Source organism: Lichenostomus cassidix, chromosome 7 (assembly GCF_008360975.1).
Source record: "Lichenostomus cassidix isolate B80296 chromosome 7, HeHo_3.0, whole genome shotgun sequence".
Taxonomy (NCBI): domain Eukaryota; kingdom Metazoa; phylum Chordata; class Aves; order Passeriformes; family Meliphagidae; genus Lichenostomus; species Lichenostomus cassidix.
This window is the reverse complement of record NC_139488.1, coordinates 34,003,551-34,030,276: the sequence shown is the minus strand read 5'-3', so window position 1 is coordinate 34,030,276 and position 26,726 is coordinate 34,003,551. Positions and strand designations below refer to the sequence as shown.

General features: G+C 38.4%; 1 protein-coding gene across 4 annotated transcripts in view; it reads right to left on the bottom strand.

Moving 5' to 3' along the window:
• ARHGAP15 (Rho GTPase activating protein 15) overlaps window positions 1-26,726 on the bottom strand; it is a 325,292-nt gene that overhangs the window by 153,162 nt on the left and 145,404 nt on the right. For all 4 annotated transcript variants that reach the window (XM_085067143.1, XM_085067144.1, XM_085067145.1 and 1 more), the window contains 2 exons: window positions 4,757-4,855; window positions 2,765-2,891 (listed from right to left, as the gene is read on the bottom strand). In XM_085067143.1, coding sequence (XP_084923269.1) covers window positions 2,765-2,891; window positions 4,757-4,855 — 226 coding nt within the window. The remainder of the gene's footprint in view (window positions 1-2,764; window positions 2,892-4,756; window positions 4,856-26,726) is intronic.

Below are 26,726 nucleotides of genomic sequence, written 5' to 3'. Positions count from 1 at the left end.
GGAGAAAAAAAAACAAAACAAAAAACCCCTATGGTCTGAATGATAACTAAATTACTTGGAAATTATGAAGTCTGACACTAATTTTTTTTAAATTATCTCTTTAGAACAACACTTTGCATTAAAAGAAGTGGTGCTGCAGTTTCCTTGGACAGAATGCATCCTTCTTCTAATGGGGGAAGCTGCTGGGGTGAAAAACATATTCTTTCTGATCAACATCAGCTGCAGAAATTAAACTGGCGAAATAGTTGGCATCATAAAATAAAAAGTCATCTCTTTCCATGTATTTGAGAACAAGATCACGGTTTTACATATTTTGGTAACACTCCCCAAGGCCATCCTTGGTTTCTTCTTAGCTCAAGAAAACTTCAATTAGAACAAGAGTTGAAACCAAACTGGATGAGAAGCCACTGAAAAGCTGCATGACCAAGAGATCTCTGAACTTTGGAAATTGAGGCTGGCAGTTCGAGCCCAATTTTCAGTGAAATCAGTGTCTACAGCTCAAAAAGCATAACAGAGAATTACCATTTGTCCTTGTAGTGCAAGCAGAAGCAATTAGGATTAGACATGAAAACCAAATTCCCGCTACTAAGTCTCTAGGGGAAGTCTCCCCAGTTTTAAATTAAAGAGTAAATTACTGAAATGCTTTGGTTAGAATATACCTGTCCTTTACAGACTTGTACTGCTAAAAAAGAAAAACTGAATGATCCAGCAGTACCAGGGCTAAAACCTGATATTTTTTGCAACCCCTAAAATGTAGATAAGGTAAATACAAATGGATCTGAGCTGTCTGAATGTTTCATTAAAGGTTATCGGAACGGGAGGGGGTGGACTGCAAACACATCAGTTGCTCATCTTCTGTGTTAAACTGGAGGAGTTCTAAGGCATCATTAAAAAATCTCCTTTGTTTGGATTTGGCACTGGCAATAGTCAATAACGTAAAAGCACTATAAAATTATAAAATCGTTAAACTTTGCAAGAACTTTATAAACACACTTGCAGATATTGCACATATCTTTGTGCTCTGCAGTCAAACTGGACAATGAAACGACCACCTGTTAACTGCTAACAATGTGTCATTACCAGTTCTCATGCCTTTTTAAAGCAATTTTGGCTCTAGCTGCCGATAATTCTGGCTACGATACTTGTGTGAACATTAAGGGCACAGAAAGCCAAAGGCAGAAAACTGACAATACAGTTTGTGCTTAGACTACTAATAAGTAAGTGAATAATATGATTTTTCTAATTCCACATAATTGCTTGATCTCAAGGGGCCAAAAAAAAAAAAAAGTTCTGAATACATATTTTAGAAGCAATCCAATCTACGGTATTTAAATGCAAGCTTCGATTCAGTGAGATTTCACAGCAGATATTTTCACATTTTTTTAATAGTTTAAATAGCCTTTAACAAAACGGAGGTTATTCAGGATTCTCTAAGGTTTGAAAAGAAACATAGACTAAGTCTCTGTCACTGCTCATAGTCACTTTTTCTGTTTTGTCTGACAAATTATCATTTAAAGATATGTGAGAAGTCTAAATAAATAAATAAAAATTGCCTGAGTGCTGAGACAGTTTATGGGCATTTTGCTATTAGCTACAATAAGAGCAGAATCAGACCCTCAGAACTCACTGTGTTCTCAGTCTTATTTTTCTTCCTCTGAGAAATGCAACGTAACACCCAGTGCAAAGATATTGGGACAATTTTTCACGAGCCACGTTCAGGCTACTTTATATTTTATAACACAAAGGAAAAAAAACAACCCTTAAAAAAAATCTCCAAGATAATAAGAAAACAAAACCAAAAATCCCGTGGTCTGCAAAAAGAGACTATTTAATGAGTCTCTATTTGTGTGTATGTGCACGCATGTGTGCATATATTTATGATTGTGTGGATAATTATCATTAAAAAAAGCAATGTTGGGTCTTTTCAATGCAGCCCTTTTCTGAGCATCCCAGGCTTTGATCCTGCACTGAAATGTGTGCAGGCAAATTCCTACACAGCCCTGTGGTACCTAAAGGTGTCTCGAGCCAGCCTGCCAGTCTGGAGCTGTCACGGCACTGACGTGGGGATCAGGGTGGGAATCTCCCGCCAAACAAAGAGGGAAAACAAAAATTACAGGGAGAGGGTGAAGTAAAAAAAATGTCGAGTGAGGGATTCAGGGTCAGCAGCAGCTCCTGTGGTTGCTGCCCACGATCTCACGAGCATCACTGGGAAAGTCTTTTCAGTGGAGTAAAGCACAGCCCTGCTAGTTTTAGATCACTTTCTTTTCTAATCACACTGACAAAAATCATCGCTGAACCCTGGAATTTATCTCCTATAAAATTATAGATACATCACTGATTGTTGGCTGCAGAAGATATGTCAATTCTTTCAGCAATTCAGTGTATAAATACACAACAGACAAAATTACTCTGGCAATTTGAGGTATTTTACTAAAATGGAAACAAAGCAACTGCAACAGACCATTAACGTAGGGCTCATGTTGCTTATTTTTAAAAATAAATGGCTTAAATAAATGTCTTTGCTCCTAAACAAATTTATTTTGCTTAGGAGAGAGTGTCACCCTTTAAAAGTGTGGAGCTAGTAACTGTCTTTACTTAAATGCAAGTTATGTATATCAGTGCAGAACATATTCAGCTTTAAAATTCTCAGTGATCTTCCTTACATTCTGTATGTAATAAAAATTATCTTGCCCTGTAATGGCATAGTTATTTAAAAAGGAAAAAAAAAAAAGGAAAGAAAAATGAGGAAAGAAAAAAGCCTTACTTAAAGATTTTCTGTGTTCAGGCTTTGGCTCTTTGGATTCAGTGTCTAAGTTATTCAGTAATTCGATGCTGGAGGATCTTCTGAGTTTGAACTCCAAATTTCTCGATGTAATTCTCTGTTCTTTTGGCTGGGAAAAGAATATATATATATGTATATACATATGTGTATGCTTTTAATAAAATTATTACTCGTAAGAATGAAGCAAGAGATTCCAGAATGCCAGTACAGAAGCTAACAGACACACACAGAGCAAGTGTGCAGGGAGTATATAATTTAAGGAAAGTGTAATGCAAAATTTGTCATATGGCAGAGCTTTTATGGCCCTGACAGACTGATCTTAATTTCTGAGATAAATTCCCATTTAAGTGAGGAAAACAAAAGGCCTGCTTCTTTAGGCTTTAGGGACCAAAATTATTTCCACATTGCAGGCTACTTTCAAATGCTGGCAAAGAGGAAGGGTGTTTAAATTGCCTTTCTGGTTTAGATAGTTACAGTAAATATTCTTGCAAACACAATTACTTCAAACATCATTGCAAATTTGGGGTTGAATTCTGCTGGTTTAGGCTTAAGAAGTAGTCGGGGGGCTTTTCTCTTATTGGAATTCACTGGCAGACAAAGTGAAAATGAACAGGGAAAAGAAGCAAAAAAAAAGAACGAAAAGAAGGAGCTGCTGTTTCGGCTGAAGCCACGTCTCTCCCCATGGCATTTGGTCAGGTGAGACTCAGCCATCCCAACAGCCTGGAAAGCTGCCAGGCTTTTCACACTCGTTCAGAGTTCCAGCACTGAGATAGCTGACAGGGATGGAGTGGCCAGGAGTGGTGCCTGGTGACATCCTGTCCTGCGCACTCGGACCTTGGCCAGGACCAGCCCAGCCTGGGCCACTTGTGCCTCACCAGCTGCTGCTGCTGCTGTGTCTCTCTGCATGCTCAGGGCTGCTGAGAACACAATAAGAACACTTTAGCTACACTAAAAAAAAATATATATATATATATATAATTTTTTTATGATTATGTCTATTAGATGTTTAGTTGAATAATATGCCAATTTTTTTTTTTCTGAGTCTCCATGGAAAACTCCACCCCAAAATCTTTAGTTGGATATCAATATCCTCACACACCCAATGAAATGCACAATATGAAGACATACATCATCAGATCAAACTTTCCTTGGCTGATTATAGCCTGAGGGTAATAGAATGTTTGTAGCTCTTTAAGGAAACAGTAGTCTTGTTCGAATTAACCCTTTCAAAGGGGCTGCAAATTCCACTGCAGTGAAACCTCTGAAAAATGCAAGAAACTGGGATATTTTTCTCCCACCAGATTCTGCAGCAAACAAGGAAAGTCAGTGCCCTCAAAAAAAAAAAATAAAAAGAAAATGATCTTGGATCAGGCAGGGATAGGAGGAAGACATTTGGAATTTGTACTGAGAGTGGCAAAAAAGAAAGAAAGAAAAAGCTACAGCTGAAGCTGGTTTGGTAATTAAAAACTGTTTTAATAAAACGCAACCCTGCTTACTTCTGGTAGAAAACCCCCAGCCTTCCTGGGAGAATACCAGCAATCAGTTACAAAGGAATATTATTTGCTAGTGTTATTCTTGTGAATAAGTAATACAAAAATTCATAAAAGGCTCAAATGTATTAATAGTCCTATTGAAGATTATATACTGTAGGCTGCATAAACAGAAAATGCAAAAATTCATTAGTTATTAAGTGCTTGTGTGCTTTTACAACCCTCAGCAAGTCAACGTCCTTGTTATTTCAGAGAAATAAATGTAGCGTTCCGTTTCGAGGCAAGAATCAAATGACATTTTTGTGCAACAACCTTGTTTATCTGACATTTTTTAGTAGATTTGCATACATATTTTTATATCCTTCAGAGAAAGGAATGTCTAGCTAGCTGCTGACTGCCTAAAACCTGTAGAGATGCCTGAGCAAATGAAGTTGAAATTGCTACATCTTAATTAATAAAGGTAACAGCCAAAACAAATACATACCAATCTGTCAATTGCATTTTTGATAGCGTGGAACCAATCCAATATGAGAAAGTCGATATCCGACTGGAGGAGGAACTCATTTCCTGACACTGTTGTGATCTGGGGAGGGCATGGAAACACACAGGTGAGGAAAGCACACACCAGGCAGATGATTTCCCTCAATTTTCCCTCCCATGCCCCCAAATGCTTTTCCTTTTAACCGAGAATTATCTGCTGGAGTGCCGAGTTACTGAGGAGTTCTGAACCTCTGTCTGAAAACTGTTTTGAATATGTCACAACAAACGAGATATTGTCTCAGCAATGCAACCACCGAACACAAATAGTGCAGGAATAACGGGAATGTGACTAAAGTTAAGAAAAGCCAGGAAATTCAGTGTAACAAGACACAGTTCAAGGGAAATCAAAGCATCCTGAAAAGAAGTGAATGCAATATGAAAATTATTTCCTGTCTTTTGCAGCTTCCATTTCTATTTTAGTAGTATTATTTTTGTGTCTGGTACCTCCTTCCTTGAATTTGCACATTGATTATTTACCTATGACTCCACAGCTCACTTCCAAACATTTTGGTAAAATTAATAATGTCTCTCTTTCACATTAAAAAAGAAATTACCATCAAAGATGGCTGTAGCAGAGTAATTAGGTGCCCATTTATCATGAAAAAAAAAATCCCCAGTTTGTCTGAATAGAAGTCGATTTACATTTTTGACCCACTCACTGGGAATATTTATCAAAAGAATATTCAATCCCCTGATAATGCTATTTCACTGCCTAACCTAATATTTGGTGGAAATATGCATGTATATGCTGTTGGTCTGAACTTCTGTAAACCACAGGGATAATAGTGATACATAATTTTTTATTTTACATACATATATATATGTATATATACATATATAGGTAGACAGATATTTCACCAGAGGAAATCTCCAGGTATTTCACACAACAGGTTGAAGCAACCATTTCACAGATGGCACAGAGCTGTGCAGTGCTTTGTCCCAGGATTATTCCACAGATTCCTGGTGCTCGTGGCCGTGGAGCATCACTTGGGCACAGCATCCTTCTGTGTTTGCAGACAAGTGAACCCAGGGCTGCATCACCAGCACATTTTGGGAGGGGCAGGAGCTCCTTCTGCCCATGCTCCAAACCAGCTGAGCTCCTGCCAGCTCTGGAACCAAAGTTTTTGTCTTATTTTGTTGCAGATAAATTTGTGGTGTTGTTTGCACATGAAAATGGAGCACTGAGGTGTCAGTGTTTTGGGGCTGCAGGTTCAGTCTGCACGTTGGTATGTTCACTGAACATGGGATTTTTCAGCACAAAAACATTTCCAGGTGTTTTTAGGGGAATGGCTGAGCACAGTGGACAATAAGGATTTCCTTCTGGCCAAAATTTAAAGAAAAGTAAAGCAAAACCGTTAAGACCTGGCACAGCCTATTTATGTAAAATACATTGACATGAAGAGCTCCTGCTTCACTGCATCTCCCCCATGTCAAGTTTTTACTGAAGCAAAAAAAAAACAGCAGATCCTCACCAGCCTAGGCACTCCCAGCATCTTCCCTAAAACTGAAATATTACCAGGAAAATAAAAATACCCAAAAAACCCAAACCTAAAAAACAACAGCTTAATGTCGCATTAATTGTCCTATAACCCTCCCTTTATTGAGGAAATGCCTGTAAGGATGGTTTCCAAAGTCATCAGCATTAAGGAAAATCCCGTCAGTGCAGTTCCAGCAGAGACATCCTGTGGGAATGTGGGAATGGTCCCCTGGTGTGGGCTTGGGGCTGCCTGGCTGCAGATGTTCATCCCATCCCCTCTGCACCCATTGGGAGCAAACCCAGCCACCCCACTGCTCCCTGGGAGTTATTTACTGGGGGAATCTCAATTCCCTCGTTAGTCCACGGCCATAATGTAAATGCCTCTCACACACTCACCCTTCCCTTCACCAAAAAGAGATAAAAAGCCCAAATTCAACTTAAGGTGAGCAGCAGAAAGAGCTGACCTCCAGTTCTGTGCCCGGCTCACACAGCAATGCTTGGGTTCAAAATGTATGATGTGATATCAGAATTTATTAATGTATACATGCAGATATGAATTAGACTAAACACAGGCAACAATTCAATCTAATGCCTCTCTCCCAGTATAAACAAATCATTATTAAAATTATAAAATGGAATAACATTTTCAAAGTAAGAGCAACATATGTAATTAGATTTACTGTATTTTGAAGGCTTAAAAAGGACACAACATAGTTCAGCCTTCCGTTCAGTAAATTCAGGCTTTATTAAAATACAAGTATTCAGCACTGCATAAATATTTGCACTGTATGATATGCAAAAGAGATACTCCATTGCTAACAAGACCAAAGCAAAATACATGTTGAAAGTTTCTTTGTCTTGAATGTGTTATTTTGATAATCATATGTTATCAGTGTTTTATGAGCAAATCTGTAAAAACAGATCATAGAATGGAGGGAAGAGAATTCATTTAAAATATACTTTCTGTAAGATATAGTTCAAGTCCTTTTCTTTCTTTCCTCAGACTAATCTTCAGAGTAACAAGACAGTTTCAAGAAGACTGCTACTGCTCTCTACAGTTTAAATGCATCCACTCCTTAATTACAGTCAGTAATTGACTTTGTTCTGCTCCATTCCAGTCATTCACAGGCAAGCAGTTCCAAAGGCTTTGGCTGGTAAATCCCATTTAATGTGCAGGTTTTCTATCCCACTTTTATATATTACCTCCTTAGGATTTCTGATAAATGGCTCTTGGAAAGGATTGCTAAACCATATTTGCACTTTGAACAATCAAATTTTCAACACCCTTGGGAAAAGACATCAGTAAAGAATGCTGGTTTTGACTAAACCTTGTGATTGAACAATTTATGATCACAGCCCTAAATGATGTATAACTAACAACAAGCAGAAATTGTTCAATATTAAGGCCTGTTAACACACCGTCCCTGTGTCAGGCACTGCTGAAATAAACAGAGGGGCTGGGGAAACAAATGAAAGACAAATCTGGGGGGGAAAAAAAAAGAAGAAAATGAAGTGTTCTATCCAGAGCTGCCAGACTCCATTGTGCCAGGTACTTCACTTATTTAAATACCTCCCAAAATCCCTTTCTCTGTGCCATCATTTTTGCAAAGGCTACAGTCTGGAATTAGCACTACCTTACCAGGCAGAATGCTGCTGCTGCTGTCAGCAACAAACAGCCACGAGGACTGACAACTGGCATTAACCCTCTGGTGTGCCATGCCCTTCAGGTTGGCTCTAGGAGAGCCAGGGGTGCCTGGATCCCCTCTTTCTTGCTCCAGCACCACGGGAAAAATGACTTCTAAGGCTGAATCCACTCACATGGCAGTTTTGCAGCAGGCTGTAGCACAGCCCTGCTGTTCAGCATTGATCCTCAGAAAATATCAGCTCACCGCAGGTAAATGTGTGCTAAATTCAGAGCACTGCTGGGCTGCCAACACCGTGTGGGAAGTGGGGAGGGAGGCAGGTGTGAAACACTTCCTGATATTCTATTTGTGGCTTATTAAGGGTTTCTCTTGTCACCTTATGAAGCTGCAAATGGAGGGTTGTTGAGCTTCTTTTGCATGTCACCATAATGACGCACCAAGGTGGTGCTCAACAAGATCCTGTGTTATTAAACAGAAACATACCCTTTCAGCTCCACAAAATACAGGACACTGTGTCTAATTAATGCCAATACCATTTTATAATATATTAATATACACTCGGATGCTACCCAGGATTAACAGTTTTTAAAAATCTTACAAATTATGTATTTTTCCTGCACCAGGTTGTGCTCTGGGACATTTTGTGCCAAGCATGGCTGTGTTCCTCCAGGACTTCCAAACCCTTACAGATCACCCTTGAGAACATCTCAGACACTTTCACACTATATCCATGCCAATGGAAAACAGGAGGTCCATGGAATAAGCCTAACGTCTTCTCTCCATGGTTTTCCTGCAAAGTTTGGTCTGGGGACTACTACCCTGCTGTGATAAAACATCTCCTTCCTGGTATCCCTCTAGTTCTTCCCCAATATGCACTTCTATAGATGTTCTTACATTTATTTTAGCTGCAGAACAGGGATGGAGGCAATTTCAGCAATCCTACTGATAGATACTCTATGGAGATATGGAAAAGGGAGATAAATTCACACAGCAAAACAAAAATCCAAACCCGTCTTATTGATTCACCCACTTCAAAGTGTACTTATGCATCTCTGGTGGCCAGAACTATTATTTGCAGTGATTAACTATTTTCAGACAATGCCAAGAACCAAACCTTAATACAGGAAGTGAAAAATTCTGTGGGGAAGGAGAATCACTGCAAAAAATTTTGGTGTGTTCCCTGAAACAAACAAAAGGGAGCAGAGTGAGTAGCCTGTAAAGTTTTTAGCTCATGTATGGCCACCAAAAAAAATCCTCTCACAGTCTTTATTTCAGCCAAAAACTGAAAAAAGCCATTGTTTGACTCCCCCTGAAACTGGGACATCCAGAAAATCTGCTGGACTGTCGAGGTGAAGCTTCAGATAACCTACTCCAATGGTTCAGTGTTGGATTATTGGATGCTTTTGGACCGTGGAAACTTCAGCAGTTGCTAATCCAGTGCAAGATTCAGTGCAGAAAACTGAAATTTTTATGCCACCTGGGACTCACACAGCTTGTGGTGAACACTAAGTGATTTAAACTTGGATTGACAGATACCTCTGCGTGCAGAAATTCAATAAAATGTGTTCCTCTTGTTGCACTGTGCACTGGGATTGCTGCCCTTGATATGTGTAGGAAAAAAAGGAAATGTGAGTCGCTGGAGCATTTCTAGCTCCAAAGCTAACACTCTTCCCCCTTCCCACTGCTCCCTTCATCTCACCTTGCTCTCTCACAAAGTGGTGGATTTTTTTATGATCATGTTAATTGAACTGATTCCCCATAATGAAGAGGAATCTGGATTATTCCCTCTGTTTTCCTGAGAGATTTTCCTGGATGGGATCTATCCAGGCAACACAGTATACCCCATTTGCTCTCTTCATGGCAGCCACCAGGGCTGGGCCACTGAAGTTGTGCAAAGAGCCAAAAAGAAAGGAAAAAAATTAAAAGAAAAAAAATAAGAAAGAACACTAGGAATTGTCTGTCTCTAACTATTCATTTAAAAATCATTAGAATATAATATATCTTGGGAATAAATGCATAAACCATAGATACTCCTGTGTCCACACCCCCAGTAGAAGTAAAATTAATTAAAGTTGGGAGACACTATGCTGCTTAGTGGTTTAATTAGCTGGATTTGAATTAAACTGGGACAGAACTATGTAAGTTCTTAAAAACATGTCAAAAGTCTAACTGCATTTCTGGAAGTTGATCTTAAATTCTTTCTCACGGATAATCCAGTCTCTTGGCCATGTTTATGCTGAATGAGTAAGCAGCCGAAAGGATAAATAAAATATCTCTCTGTGCTGTACCATAGTGAGCCGAGTCCAATATTAAAAAAAAGGAAACAAAAGGAAACAAAATCTCAGTACTGAGCTGCATTATATTCCTACAGCATCACGTATCCATTCCATGATCCAGCCTATCAAACAGAGGTAGTCATGGTTATGCTGATCGTTAAATTACTTAAAGGACTCTTAAGATGTTTATGACTACCAAAGAAATTTCATTATCAAGCAGATTGTCTGTCTCATATTGCAGTCTGGCTTCACCCATCTCGCAGTCCTTTGGATGTCGAGCAAAGTTAACATTGAAGTGATGGGGAAATATCAGCTTGAGAGAAAAGGTCTTCAACCAATCTTTCAAAAAAAATGATATTTGTTAAAAAATTTGGTGAGAAAGTATCTGCCTTGTGTTCCCAATGTTGCTAGATGTTAAGTAAATATATGCTGATTGCAAAAAAGTTGCTTTGGCAACTCTCTTATTAAAATGCATTTGTAACCCCCATCTGTCATGAAAGTTTTGAAAAGTTTGTTTACTTTGGAGAGCCGCCTTATCCAGGGTTACCCCGGCATACAATGATAGCAGTCTTCAGAAGTTGTGTGAGGAACAAGCCACTAGGGATCCATTTTTGTTTTAATTGGCACACACAAACACTTTTCTGGTCTGTCAAAAAGATCAAGCTAATATGCATGGCGGGTGTTATATTCTCAGCTTTTGGGAGCAGTAAAGCTCCCTTTATTTAAGTAATTTAAATGATAGACTGCAAAAACTTTGCAAGTCAGAAAAATGTTTTATACTTTCTTTGGGAATATTTGTTTTAGGCAACAGAAAATGTTCTACATATCTAAAGATGTTGAACCTTATGTTTTAATTACCCTGCTTTTTTCTGACTCTGTAAAAATCACTGTGAAAACCAAGGATTGCAAAGAGGCAACAAACAGATCCTGTGTTTTCACAACTTTTGCAATATTAGGAATTGTAAGACTGAATACTGCCAGATGTTTATAAGATTTGTCCTCAGCTGTGTTGCCCTTGTGGTGTGACTGGTTTGCACATCCAATCTCTGGGAACCTTTGTGGGGTCATCACATCAAAGCAACCTGCACATGTACAATAAGTTGCTTCTTAGTGAAAATAAACTGTTGCTGGCATTATATACATCAGTGGCTCCAAAATGGATTGAACTGTCTCAGATTTGGGGGTCAAACTTACAAGGGACAATAAATTATTAAATAAAGCTATATTGTACCAGTGGAGAAAAATTAATTTTTTTCATGGCAAGTTCCTGGGACTGGATCCTTCAACATAATTTAGTAATAAAATAATGAACTCTGGGACTCTTAAGAAAGAAAAATCTTTGAACCTAAAGTTTCCATTCTGCTGTGCCATAAACTCATAGCATATAGAAGTTTCTGTTGAAATGCATTAATACTAACAAAGAGAGAATCTTTCCTCTGAATTATGAGGCAAAATTTTTCCCTCCCTTCCTGGCCGTGAATAATCTCAGTTGCAGAAGAACTGATTTTTATCATTTGTAAGGAAAATATTGAACCAAAAGGAGGTCACAATTGAAGCTGATTAAGCCCTGGGAGACCAAAACCCCTTCTTGGATTGGAAGTGGAGCTCAGACTGGGGGTCCAAGAGCTTCTCTGGAGGGAAAAAAGTTCCAGGGGTACTGGGATGCTGTCACTGGTTTCAAGGAGCAACTTGTCATTCTCCTTTTTCTACCTGTCTGTCCAGGTCTTGGTTTTTTGCTGACTTGGAGGAATGTGAGAAGAATGTTTGAGCAAAGGGGAAGGTAAGAAAGAGCAAATAATTTCTGCTAAACATCCAGGGAACGTCCTGGGAAGTATTTCCCACTGATCTGCTACACTGCTTTATGCCCTACAAAAGGCAGTTGGAATACCTGGATCAGCCTGTGAAAACCAGGGGTTTCCTTCAGAGGGTAAAGAGCAAAAAGGGAGATGTGAGACAGGCAGCAGATGACCCTTCTGGATGTCAGCCACTGGTGTCAGCTTGCCATGTCCCCCCTGCCCGTGCCACCCTCTGCTCCAGCCCCACGGACATGCTGCCCTCGCCACGGAGCAGAGGGATGGAATCCTGACAGCCCTTAAGCCAAAGTCAGGGGAGATGGGAGCCACCAGGCTGGGGAAGCGAGAGAGAAGCACCCCCAAAACTGGTGAAAGCAGGAGATAATAATTAAGACACAATTCAGCCGTGTCTGTGCATAGTGGGAAGTCGGGGAATAGACAATTGCACATTTTGTCCACGGATGAAGACTAAAGGCAGTGTATGAATACCTACTGCAAGCTACTTTTCTCCTTGGGGTAATATTTTACTGTTATTGCCTTTGCAATCTGAAGCCATATATTACACAGCCACACACAGAGATATTGGCAATGGTTTCTCAGAGAAGTCCTGTTTTTCTTCGCTTTACCAGCTGGACAATACCTAGTGATGAATGGTCCTCCTGTCCAATTTTATATGCATGTTATAACACTTTATGATGTATGTGAGTGAGACTCAACGTGATAAGTCCTTGTAACAAACAAAAATATCAAAGGGAGAATGAATGCTCCGCTTTCAGCGCAGGCAAAGATATATATTTAAAATATATGTGTGCCGGGTGTAAAGATTTCATTTTGTTGACTCTTATTTTAGCCAAAAATTTATTCATCAGTAGCAGAGCATTTCACAGCTACATTATTTGCAGGAAGAAGCCAGTACTGGCTCTTAGTATTTCATTTACTGGCACATATCTCCTATTAATAAATGCTGAGATTGCACAATAAGAAAAAAGAGATGCTGCTATAAGTGTCTTTATACTTATAGTAACGTATTTGGCCGTGATTATAAGTGTTTATAAAACTTTCAAGAATCGTTCCTTGTCTACTTACACTAATGAGAACACCTGTTAAGTTTAGAGCTGCACAGGCTTATTTGCATTGAATTCAGGTTTTTTGCATACTGTACATCACTTTTTTGAAACAATTAGATGTTTACAGAGAAATATAGCTAAAAGAAGAGCAGCAGCTTGAATGCCCTCCAGCCCAAGTCAATGCTAATCCTGGTTTGTGTGAAAAGCAGAAACCTGCTGAATTATAATACCAACACAAATTCAGTGAGCAGTGAACAAAAGTGTACCTGCAAATCCTCTGATAGCAGATGTTTCTTGTGGGGATTGGTACCTGCTGTTGAATAAAGCATCTCTTAGAGATGAAACAGCACTACTGAATGGGATTTTCATTGTTTATTTACCATTTTCTTTTCATTTGGATGGTTTCTTTTCCCTCTTTCTTGGTTTTTTCCCCTGGTGACTCAGAACCTCTCTGTGTATTGAGCATGTAGAACATGCGGTCATTTTCCGAAATAGCTGCATATGTAATTTTACTAACTTGCCAAAAGCCAGTACAACAACACAAGATTCCTCCTACTGCTCAAGATCCAAAACACAGTCTCTACAGCAGAGGGTTTTGTGGCCTGGGGCAAGGAGGCAGGAGGTCCCTTTCTATAAAAACAGGTCTGCTGAAGGGTAAGTGCAATATCCTGCTGTGACACGGCCATGCCTGCTATTGTTTAATAACAATGTACAACATCAAAGTTGGTCCATGATCTGAACATGTACTCTGCCAGCTGTGTCGAGTTCCTTAGTGATGCAGGCAGGAAAATATACTGGTTATTATCTCCCCTTGCATGCAGGGAGCAAACAATGCAGAACATCTTGGGTTTGCCTCTTTCTATCTTTATTTGTACGTAAATATAAGAAAAGCTAAGCAGGATGAAAAATGTTTTGAATAAGGCTCTTGCACTCATTTAAGAAAACAAACAAATCCAACTACAACAACTGAAAAGATTTCTATTTTTAAAAGTGATTAAGTGCTCTAATAAAAATGATGCTGATGAAATTCAGAACAAAGATGAATGAATTTTGTCACCTAACTATAACTCCTAAGGAAGCTTGTCAGAAAGCTCTCACAGGTAATATGGTTTGTAACTGAGGGCAGAAGAATATGGATATTTCAAAACACAGAATCCTAGAATGGTCTTGAAGGGAGCTTAGAAATCATCTCATTCCGTCCTCCCTTCCACAAGACCAGGTTGCTCAGAGCTGCATCCAACCTGGCCTTGAACAATTCCAGAGATGGGGATCAATGCAGCTCCCAAAAGGCCAGTAGACTATGAGCCTTTCTTACACAGTTTTGGTATTTATTTAATCTGGGAATTACATTATTTTAAGTAATAAGCTACATCACAATATAGACAGTAGGGAGACTGTTTAAATCAAAGAAAAATATCATCTAACTTATATATTAGAGATTCTTGTGTTCTGGGGAAAAAAATTATCTTTTTATGTCTCCAAATTGTTGTGATAGTCTCAAACCAGTTTTCAAGCATTGGAGGATCCTTGGATTTTTATTTAGACATTTTGGAACTGCACTGACAGCACTGGAATTGCGCTGGCCTTTAAATTTATCAGCTGCTCTATATGGTAGTGTAGTAATGACAGCAGGTTACTCAAAATGTTATTTAAAAATATCACATAACCAAAATATTAAATTATCTCTTCACAATAGGTGTCTAAGGGGAGCTTTTCTAGGCAGGGGGAATATAGCTCAGAACTCATGGAATTTCTTACACTAACTGATTTTGGTCAGCCAGAGGTCATTGGGTGAAAAACTACAGAAATATTTTACTATGTGGTTCACAAGCAAGGGAACCTACTTAGATAAATTCTGTAATTTTAAGAAACACAGTGAAATTAGGAAAAAAACCACAAGAAACACATACCTCCTCTCTAGGTCTCAGAGCTTCCAGTGTGCACTGGGATATACCAAATATTAAAAGCAAATAAATTATTTTAAAAATACCTACAGTTTTTGAAAGCATCAGATTTTTTTTTTTTTTTACTGATGTAGGCTTTTTCTCATGTATTAGAACATGATTTACACTTTGACATCTGTCAGTCAAGCTTCTGGCTACCACACTGGACAATCTGGAGGGGCACATCACAATGTGATGTGGCATGCAGAAAATCTGAAAAACTCCATTTTTTCCAAAATAAAAATCACATCTTCTAGTTTTAAATAGAGAGAATGATTGCAAAATATTTGGCCATCAAGACTGTAAAGATTGAGGTTGGGTAATCAATAACGTTTGTGGTTGAATTACCCACTGATAACAAGTAATTTCCTGCTATTCGTGAGGGGAATTGGGAAGTGGGTTTGGGGAATTTGGCAGACTCTCTCTCTTTTCTAAATATGCTGTGTCTGAAAGGCTGATATTCTTTTCTATTGCAAGCTTTGGGATGATGCAGTACAGGCGAATGCAGGTTTGGGGTGACAGCTCGTTCAGGAACTTCGGGATCTAAATATAAGAGAAGCTAAAAATACACAAAATTATCAAGGCCAGGAATGGCTGGGTGTTTGGGGTTCAGCTCCTCTGTGCCATAACTGTAAGGCCATATGTATCTGAATCCCTTCAACATCCTCATTGTTGCTCCGTGTCCTGTCATTAATAAATGTACAGGATATGGAAATGGAAATGGAGTGGTTTAAAACACATTATGAGCTCCTTGTCCAAAGGTGTCACCTTTGCGTATTAATTCGAGCACTGTGGATGATGTGCCAAAAGACTCATGGTTATCCAGCAACCCAAACTGCAGACCCAGAAGGGACACAACCAGGACATCACCCCTCACAGGCCCCTGACCCACACGGTCCTTGCCCTCCTCACCACACATCAGAAATTCTGTGTGCATTAACACTCTCACCAAACTCAACGGCACATGACAACTCAAGAACAACCCCAACCAGTGACGTAGACATTAAATTGTGAGGCAAAAGACAAAGTCTTAAGGAAACTGGAGTTTCAGACCTGAGTTTGTACAAGTGTTATGTTACCCTGCCGTAAAATCCATGACCTAACCCTTGCACCATTCTGCTGCAAATAAGATAATTACGAATCAGATTCTTGGTTCTGACGAAGGAAAACCATGGGTTACTTCCCAGAGATTTGGGGTACTAACTCATTAAAGCAGAGCTGGAAGAGCTGACTCTATTACTCGTGTCTATGAGCAGAGACATGTAAGTGAGTTTGAACTATAAACAGAACCAATTACATTAACATTTCCCAACGCTTTCAAGAACCAGACTAGAAGCTTTTATTTGTTTCGCAAAAACCGTGATCCGCTATGCTAATAAGTCTAAAAATTGATTAAAAGAAAAACATTCAAAGCAGAACCTGGCAGTAGAGCTTCTTATGTGCTTCCCTTTCATCTGCTGGAGCACGGTAGCCCTGATTCAGCAAGGTACTTCATTAAGCAATAGGCAACGTGCAGAATCTGAGTGCTTGAGCTGTTTGCAGTCACAGGAGTGAAATGAGCAAATCAGCCCCAGCGAAAAATAGCAGAAAAGTTATATTTATTCGCAGAGTGAATATTTCAGGGAACAAAAGATATGTTAGTGACAGTCAGTAAGAGCTGCATGTAAATTAACAGCAGAACCACAAGCAACAAAGTTAGCTGTCATTTGTAAGCCTAACAGCAAAAGAAAGCTGCACCTTCCAGCCCAACTGAGAGAAGACAATACCTCATCAAGGAATTAAAAGGGGAAAAATAAAAAAAAAATTTACTAAAATAACCCACCACCTATTGAAGGAACCTAATAATGATTCCTTCATTATTAGGAGCAAACCCACACTAGTAACCTTATATACCTACTTGGAGAACACTGTATCAGAAAAGAAATGTGATTTTTTTTTTTTACTTTGGCTATATTAGTAAAAACACAGTCAGATTATGTTGAAAATAATGAGAGAAAAATAATGACTTGGTAAGAAATTGAAACTAGCTTTCAGCTAAACTCTTAGCCTTCAATTGCCAACAATCCCCATAACTCACTCTTTTCTTTCTGAGAACAGATGAACTGATTCTCTATCACAGCCAAGCTCATAATGTCTGAGATTAACTAGAAGTCACTCACTTAGAGGATGACCTTACAAAGAATTAAGCCATAAATTAGATACTGCCAGAACTTGAGAAATAAAAGAAAAAAAAAAATTGCTGAGAGTTTTTAGGTGTTGAGAAATTCAATTATACCATTCCATCTCTTATTGAAATGCAAACCCACAGGCTGAAAGCACAGAAAAACACACACCATAGCTAAACAAAGTAGTGAGAAATACTAAAATAGGTGAATATTTATCAAACCCCTCGCTTAACAAAGAAGGAGCACTGATATCCATGCTATTTGGAAAGCTGCTTTTATCGACGCAGGGAACAGGATCTCAGTTTCACGCTTAACTCCGAACGATAACTCATTCCCGGTTCTCGCTGCCTTTGCTCGATGACAGGTCATTCACCTCACTACTGTCATGCGTTACAAAAATTAGCAACCAGGCAAATGAATCTAGATCAGATCCTATGTTTGAACTTGCTCATTTGCCTCCATGCTCTATTTCCTGCTAGAAACCCGTTTGCTGCATCACAGGACCAACTTCACAGCCGACACAGAGCAAGAGAGCCGGAGAACCTTGTGAATTTTCCCAATGTATCAGACTTACAGAAACACCTGTGCTAAATAACTTTGTGCTGAGCTACTGTGAAAAGCTGCAGTGTTAAATAGCAATCACAGTTTCTGATTTTTCACTGAGCTGGTTACTCTTCTGCTAGAGTCCTCTGAGCTGTCATGCGGGGCGTAAATGGTCCCCATTTTAATCTGGTCGCTTTTCTCGTTATTTAAATGCTTAAAGTCGTAAATTTCTGTATTTATCTTGAAGTATCATTGTGTCAATACAATGGGAGTTGAGCAGCAGCTGATAAAGTTGAAAAAAATCTGTTTATAAGTGCCTTTCATTTCTGAATTGAAACCGTTCATTCACTGACTACTATAAGATAAGAGGCGTTGAAGAAGATATGAGACATTTGATTTTAGACTGGTTTAAAAGTGTTATTTCTCTTTAAAAATATCCCAAATACAGTATGTAAAGAGAAGAGTACTATAAAATTAAATAAACTTGGAAAGTTGCTGTCGATCCATCCCTTATTAAGGAAGCATTTGTGTGAGGAACAGCTCTGATTTCCATTTTACAAGGAAACAATGCCCTTAAATCTACACAAGCACTTAAAAACATGCATTTGCATGGATACAGAGCTCATTATAGGCTTTAAGCATGTTAATGATTAGATGGAAAACTTGTTCAAACAAATTATTGACTCTGGTAGTGAAAATCCAAGAGATAATAAAGCTCTGCAAGCAGGTAGGGAAAGTTGCAATCAGGTTTATTCAAGGAATATCTCACCTGGTGCTTCCCAAAGTAGTAAATAGCAACAGTCCCATAACTGGGAGCAAAAATCAAATATCTACACATTCCTTCACACCTCGGGGGGAGAAGAAGGTAAAACCACTGTGATGTCAATCATGAATCATGACAAGATAAAAAGATTAAAAGATAAAAAAAAGTCATATCTTTAACCCCTTCACATGTGTTTCCTGCCTACACAAACCACTCTGCAGTTCTTGAGTGGTAAGAAAAGTCCAGGAAAGTGGGAACTGAGCTGCTGCTAATATTGGTTTCTCTTTAGTGATGTGTCCATCAGCATGAGTGGAGACTGGAGATATGTGTAGATGCTCCACTCAAACTGGAGTGAGCCTAAACCAGCCCAACCTTTGGAAACTGGGAGAGAAAAAAAAGAAAGTTGCTAAAAATTTACCACTGCTGCCTTCAACCAAAATATGAAGCAATTTCTGATTTTCCCCAGGCTCCAGGCAAGCGTGCACAGCTCATGGTATTTAAATGAAGCTCCCACAACATTTTGTGGCAACATGGTATTTTGTGGGAGCGAATGCAAAACACAGCAGCAGCACCACTGTAAACTTTGAAATGTTTCAGAGAATATCAAGCCCCAACTGCGCTGCCAATGTAGTTTTAAGTGCAACGCAGCGAGCTAAATTATGCAAGCAACCGTTTCTCACACGACTAGTTCCAATGGTTTCAGACAAGGACGATATCTGCCATGGAGGCTCGTAGGAGAGACTGCTCAAAAAGTATAAAAAAGAATATTTTCCAGTGCAAAGAAGGTTGCAACACCCAGACTCGTGTTTAGGTGGGTTTGCCTGCGCTCTCGCCATTCTCATTTCCTACGTGAACTGTGTTTCAAATCTATAATTCATATATAGTGAGAATTTCAGTGTTTTTCTTTCACTAAACAGCCTATTGTGAATGGCCCCAGGACAACTCCCCCAGCCAGGTAATTTAAACTGCAGAAAAGATAGGCAGAGACGTTATTTTCAACAAGGTCCCAAGGTGGCTTTCAATTCAGAAAAACAATTGACTGATGTTTCTCTGTTTGCTGCCAGGAAGCTCTATGTAGTATTTCTAGAGCTTTTTCCTCTACTCTACCCAACATGTGGGCTCAGTGTCAAGCTGTGAGTTTGTAAATCTTTTTCAGCACTTACCAGAGCTCAACATGAATTATGGTATTGCCAAATCTGCTTTATGCAGCTTTTTCTTTACATGAGAAGAAAATGTATGATTTTATGGTCAAAAAGAAACATCTACATGCTTGCAGTGGGAAAACGCAGTCAGTGGGGATTGAACCCCAGGAAAAAAATATTTCTCCCTAATCCTGCTTCTCTACAGCCTTCAAACTTTGACAACTTCTGGGATGACAAGTTTTACTTGGTACACATGTTTTTCTCTGTACCTTTATTTGCTATATTAGCTAGTATTTTATTAACTAAGATTTTATTAACTATGCTTTTTTAAACTTAATGCCTATTGGAAAAATCCCTGCTAGTTTAGTAGATGACTCACCCTAAAATGTGTGTTAATTTTTTAATAAAATACCTTCCTTTTTGTTGAGGAACAGTTAGCCCAGGAGGTAAATCAGCCCTTTTGTTGGGGGCTAATAAACTTTGTGCGTGTGCATGTGTGTGCGTGTCTGACTGACTTAATACCATTATAATAATATTATATGGCAGGCAAAAATATAATGAAAATGATAATTTGCCAAAAAGATTTAAAAAACACTGAGGTGTTACCTATCAAAAGTTCTCCTTCTGTCTATGATACAGCACAGATTGCAATCGTGACAGTAAATCTGGTGCTATTGTTAATGCCATGGCACTTTGGTTTTTGGCTTGCTTCAGTCCAATCTGTGACATGCTTGTGAATATCTTTCTTCTGTTCTGTCTGTATGGCATATGGATTTCTGGGATACAACGTCAGACCTATCCACATAACAAGTGTTCAGAGCACCTTATCATTTTAAAAAGCCAATTACTCAAAAAGACAAATGTGAAATGTTTCACATTTAATGATGAGCAAATCTGCAAAACAAATGCAATTTTGCTTCATTTGAAAAAGTTTAGTTTAACTGTAAATATTGCAATGGAGTCCCTAGCAATACACACCACGGGTAGGGACAGGCTCATTTTATGCATATTGTACATCATCACTGTCACTTAAATCTGCAAGATTTTCCATGCTAAGTTGTTTTAAATAAATAGAAAGAAATGAGATACAAAAGAGTGAAATATATGCTTCTGAATAGACTGTAAAAATGTCACTGCTAGCACTGAGCATTGGACACTTAAAAAAAAAATATTTTGAAAGTCTCTCCCAAAAAAACGAAAACTGCATATGTCTACAGAGGTAAAGGTCAGTAATGAAACAATTAACAGCAAAAATACCAATCCATTTTTTAGAAATATTTGTCAATATATAAAGAATGTTTTGTACTGCACAGAAGTGCTCAATTAATCCTGGTTTAGTGGCCGTATGTCAGATTCCCAGACTGAAAGGATGTCAGCTGAAGAACTTAAATACACACAGGTTCAAAAGCAAGATTGTGTATAGACTGCAGGACGGCAGAAATTGCTACTTTTTGCTGCAGCACTAATACAGCTTATGATTCAATTAAATTCTTAAAAATGTGCATAATATAGATGCTGCACCACTGCATTCAAAATACAGTGCAATAGATTGTTTTTTTTAAAAAAGCAGTCTATAGGTGTATATTTATGCCTCCATGCCTGAAAAATCTATAGGCACACACAGACCAGCCTCTGCTACAGATAATTTAGTGCTTGTCAGTTATCCAAATTGTAGGTACTGGGCACCAGGGAAGAAATTAAAATGGTTATTGTTAATATAGGAACATATTGAGCTAAAAGGCAGGGAGAACAGTGATATCAGTGGGAGTGTTTGACTCAGCAAGGAAAATGGATTTATGTACAATATTTAAAATACATGGGAAACATATAAACAGATTTTTAATATTGGAAATTTTTATGAGTAATTTGATTTTCAAACCCCTTGCACTAAACTGAGAACATTAGTAACAAAATACTATAGAACATGGGAAACTGAATGCAGCTGGCACTGGTAATTTTAGAAGAAACTAATCTTAATATTTATAACATCATGTAGCAAGCGGAACAGTTTTACCAGGCTGGGAATGTTGAAATACAAAAAAGTTCACCTTTCAGCTATTGTGCTTTAGCTCTACTGCACTAGAAAAAAAATCAGAAATCAGCTGTTGCAGTGCAAATATTAAGAAAGTTTATTATGATATATAGCCATGGAGATACCTTTTTTAAACTGCCTGTACATGTATTGTATTGTTATATTAAATTTTTGTAATACAGCTCAGGGACTTTATATGTACAGCTGAGAAATCAGTTCATAAATTATATTTAGAAAGCCAGAAAATATGCTGAGCTACAATATTAGATAAGAACCTTGTTTTAAGTACATTCCTTTTAGTATATTTTTTAGCTTTCAATTTAGGGCTTGATGTTTTTACCTGTAGAATGTCAGATATAATGAACTAATAAATAAAACATAAAAAAATATATTTCTCCCTTAACCCTGGAAATAGCTGCAATAATAATTCCCCAAATATTTTTTGCTATTGTTGCACATCAATGAGCATAAGTGTACAGATAAAACCTGTAAGAGAATGCAATTCAGCTCACAATTTCATTATGGTATTTAGTTTCTGCAATTTTGGATTGTAAGGGGAAAATAAACATTCATAAAACATAACAGACCAAACCATTTCATAAATTAAGCTGTACAATGTATTTAAATCCGAGTGATTTATATCAGAGGTTAATTTTTACTAGTATTTTTAATGTCCAGGAGTAATGCAGATCGAGGAATAGATGGTTTTAAAATGCAGGACTTTACTAAGTGCAGAGATTTGAATTTGCAGGGAGCTGTGCAGTGCTTTTAGCCTGCTTTTATAGTATGTGTTTTTGTTTTTCTGCTTCTCCCTTGCACACCCACTCACCAACTTCAGCGCTGCGCTGCAGATTTGAATGAAGTGAAAAGCTCAATGGGTAATTGTCAAAATACTTTCATTTCTCCCACTTTCACACAAGAACCAAATAAAGGCAGGAGAGTCTCCCGCTTCCCACAAACACCCAGAAATCGGCAGAATTCCACCTGGAGCTACCGAAGAGCACAGCTGAACCTCCCAGATCACATCTCCTTTTTTTTTTTTTTCCAAGCCCAGAAATACACCTTGAAAGCAAATGCATTTCTCTCGCATTTCGGGAGCTGATATCAAAATTGCCCACCACCTAGCTCATGCAAAAATCTGTTTATACACGTTCTCTCTCTCTCTCCTGGTATTACAGAAAAGAAATGTCAGTAATAATCAAGCGAGGGTGCTGAATTAAAATCTGAAATCGCTAACAAACCGATCTGTACAAAAGTGTCAGTGTTAAGATTTCCAGACTGGGGGTTGTGCGACAGAATGAGGAGCTCAGACAGAAGAAAACAGCTCTCCACTCCAGTACTTTCACCCCGTTAATCTCACATGTGCTTTGCCACGGATTTCTTGCTATTTTATTTTTAACCTCTGCTACCTTGTGGAAAGTGGGCTATTCTGAGGGTGCTCGCAAGCAAAGCTCTGATTTTACAGATGGATGTAAAGCACTGTTAAATGAGAGCTTTAAGAAGGACTTTTTCAATTTACTTTGAGCTTAATCTGAAGTGGTTTAATCACAGCTTGTACACATCTTCTTAAAAATTGTTCTAAGGCGGGGGAGAAGTAATAATCATGTAGGAAATCATCGCGACAGATGCTGGCTCCCATGATCCCATTTACACTTTTAACATCACTAATGAAAACCTATCTGGGCAATACCTGTGTCAGAGAGGTGTCAGGTGGTCATTTGGCACAAGAGAATAGAAAGGAATCAGAGCAGCATTTTGAAAATGACTCACTTTTTTTTTTTTCCTTGTGTGTAGAGGGGTTGGTGGGTTTGGGGTTTTTTTTTTTTGGTTTTTATTTTTTTCTTTTTTTTTTTTTTTTTGCACCTGTTATTCTAAAATTTCTTTCAGTTACATTTCAAAACACTACAGTTGGGATCTCCTTGCCAACCTGAGATGGCATAAGCCTGGGTAACAGAACAAAATGTGAGAAGGTCCTTCTGTCTTTAACGCCTGTTCACCAATGAATCAGCCTCCAATTAATCTGTTTCTTCAGTAGGAGTTTAATAAAAGTCAAGCACACACATGTTCAGTCTTGTTTAGTATTAAAGCTGTGTTAACATTATCTGCCTAGCCAGGTCAAAAATCTTATATAATTAAATGCCAGAAACCATTTCAGAATTTTAAGGGCTTTACAATTTTCTGTAAGTAATTGATTATGCAAGGCAGGGTAGTTTAAATTTAAAACAGGATAGTGATGAGTGTGATGTCACTTTTCATTAAATATTTCAGAAAAGTTTGTTTCATGGCCAAACTACACTTAAAATCTGACTTATTAGATTTACTATTTTGCATTTTTGTGAACCAGGAAAAAAAATTTAAAAATCAGCAACCTAGATTTCGTTCCAACATCATGAAGTAGAAATGGAGTAGCTTGAGCACATCCTGAATTTCCACACTGTCAGGCAGGCTATCCCTAAAACCACAGGCTGGGTTTTGCCCTACTCAGCTGTGCCTCTAACTTGCCTTGGAAAAGTGAGTTATTAAAATACCAGGATTATACTGCATTGCCTCCTACTGAAGTGAACCTATCAGGCCATAAAAAGAGTTAAAAAACAGTCTTGAGTCAGAACATACCTATGGTTCAATATAGGCAAAGAATTTCCCTGGAGATATATGCGGAAAGTCCGATCTCCAGATAAATACAAGCTCCCTATATTGATTAAAGTTTTGCTTTTCACCATTTAAACATGACTATGATTTCTGGCTGACAAAAAGAAAAGGCTGAGGGAGAAATAAAAACAGGGAAAAAAAAAATCCCCAACATATTAATGACAAACATGTTGCTGTGAAAGTGTGGAGCACGTCTCAAACTCTGTCCATAAAATCCACTCCTCATATCCCACTTAGCACTGAAGACACTGTTTCCAAAGAAAGTTACAAGCAATTTAGTTCCTGCTGCCACCAAATGTTCAGCACAAAATGTGGTTCCAGGCACTGTGCAGCATCCTCAGTCCTCTTGCAGGAGAGGAGAGAGGTGATCTCAGCTTTTTCCCTGCCCCATCTCCCTTTGAAAGCTCCTTTTTCCCCCTTTCCCTTCCCACAGCTGAAAACCAGAGGCACTGCAGAGCTCTCCACACACCTCTCCATTGTCCCCAGGACCAAACAAGCAGCAGAAAATTCTACTGACATAATGCAGTGCATAACATAGATGACAATGTACAGCCACATGCAGCCAAAAGGAGGAATTAGAAAAGTCTAAGGAATAAAAGTTCAAAGAAGGTCTTAGCTCAAAATACCAATAATTCCAGGTATAAGGACAAAGAAAAATATGAAAAGCCGAGCTTGTGTGTTTAAACAGATTAGTTCATGAAATGAAGTTAAGCATCTTCATAAGTTTTAAAGCATAGTAAAAGTACAGGGGACAAAAAGGGTTAAAAAAGGAATCCTAGGGACATGAGAGAAGGGGAAACAAAACAAAAAAGCTATTAAAAATAGAGCTACAGAAAACTAGGGATGCTTATAGCAACGGAGGACAGCCAGCATTGGGTAAACAAAGACAATTTTGGAAGTGGCACAGTAAAAATAGGTCAGTACTACATATAAGTAGAAATTAATCTGATGGAAATGATTTAACAAGCCAATATACTGTACTCTGTACAGTGCCATGATCATTAAGCTGGTGAATGGGTGCTAATGCAGTAGAAGGAAAGCAATGCATAAAAAGTCAAATCAATACAGCAAGAACAGACCAGCAGGAGAGCAGAAATAAAGACAATCTAAACCAACAGTGCTCTTACTACAGTTGCTCTATAAAATAAAACTGATCAATATACAGGTAACAGAACAAGCAGTGCAGTCACAGTGGACTGAAATCCAGGCAGGTATCAGTTTAACTAAAATGGGTATAAAACTCAGGTCAGTCAATGTCAATGGGGTCGAACTGGCTGAGCAATGCATGGGATAGAATTGAGCACTGCACCAAAAAAAAAGCAAACAATAACATAAAACCATCAGACAGATATAAAAATAAAGGGAAGCAGCCCTGAAAGCTCTTTTAGCCTGGCAAGCCTGTGCCCAGTGACTTTAAAATGTACAAGTTTCTGTTACTTTTTATTAAAAACATGATTAGACTAATAATTTTCAATTCCCATGACATGGACATCTGGTAGTCGTGACTAATGGAAAAAAAGGCAGATGTCAAAGAACTTTAATTATGACCTCAAATGACTCTTAATATTCTGTTATTTGGTTTGTACTAACAGAAAATGAATACAGCAGTTTTGAGATGTGAGCAAATGAGACCTTTGGACATTCTGCTTTTGTACTGCGCTTTATACACCTAAAACCAGTTCCTCTGTGCTTATACTGGCCACTGATAAAACCTTTTCTTTGAAATTTCCAGATTAAAATCATATTGCCATTTTTCTGTTCCGAAATTTTTTCTGCACTCATTTAGTTGCCTTGCAAGTAAACCATTTTCCAAACTGTTTTTAAAGTAAATAAATTTAAAATGAAAAGTAAACCACTTGGCTTCTAATAGAGATCATTAAAATATAAAATAATCACTGTAAAAAAAAATAAAACAACCAAAACGTGAGTTGGATGTTGTGTCTGCTTGACACAAGGACATCTGGAGATCTGGGCAGTGCATTCACTGGGGTGATATGTGAACTTTACTTTAGGATTAGTACAAAAATGGCAGCCTCATAAATGTCTACACCATCCTTTGGAGAATCACAGGCAACCTCCCAGACTACAGCGATGAAAAGTTGCAGTTACAGAGCACATTTTGAAAACAGGGAAAGAAACTGTCTCTTTCAGACTGTAACTCTGAATTTCAGGCTGAAAGCTTTTTTTTTCCCTTTTTTCTGATTAATGCTTTGTAAATCTATTCAAGCCTCAGCACAAATATTACCCACCTACACAGGTGAGTTGGCTGCGTGGTGGTATGGCCAAGCCATCAGGGAAAGCCTGCATGTCTCACACCTCTGGCACCTCCTTTGATGAAATTCAAACAAATTTCTATCAGGGATGCTATCAGCATGTTGTAATTCTTTAATTTCAGGGACCTGGGTGCTAGAGGGTTGAGCA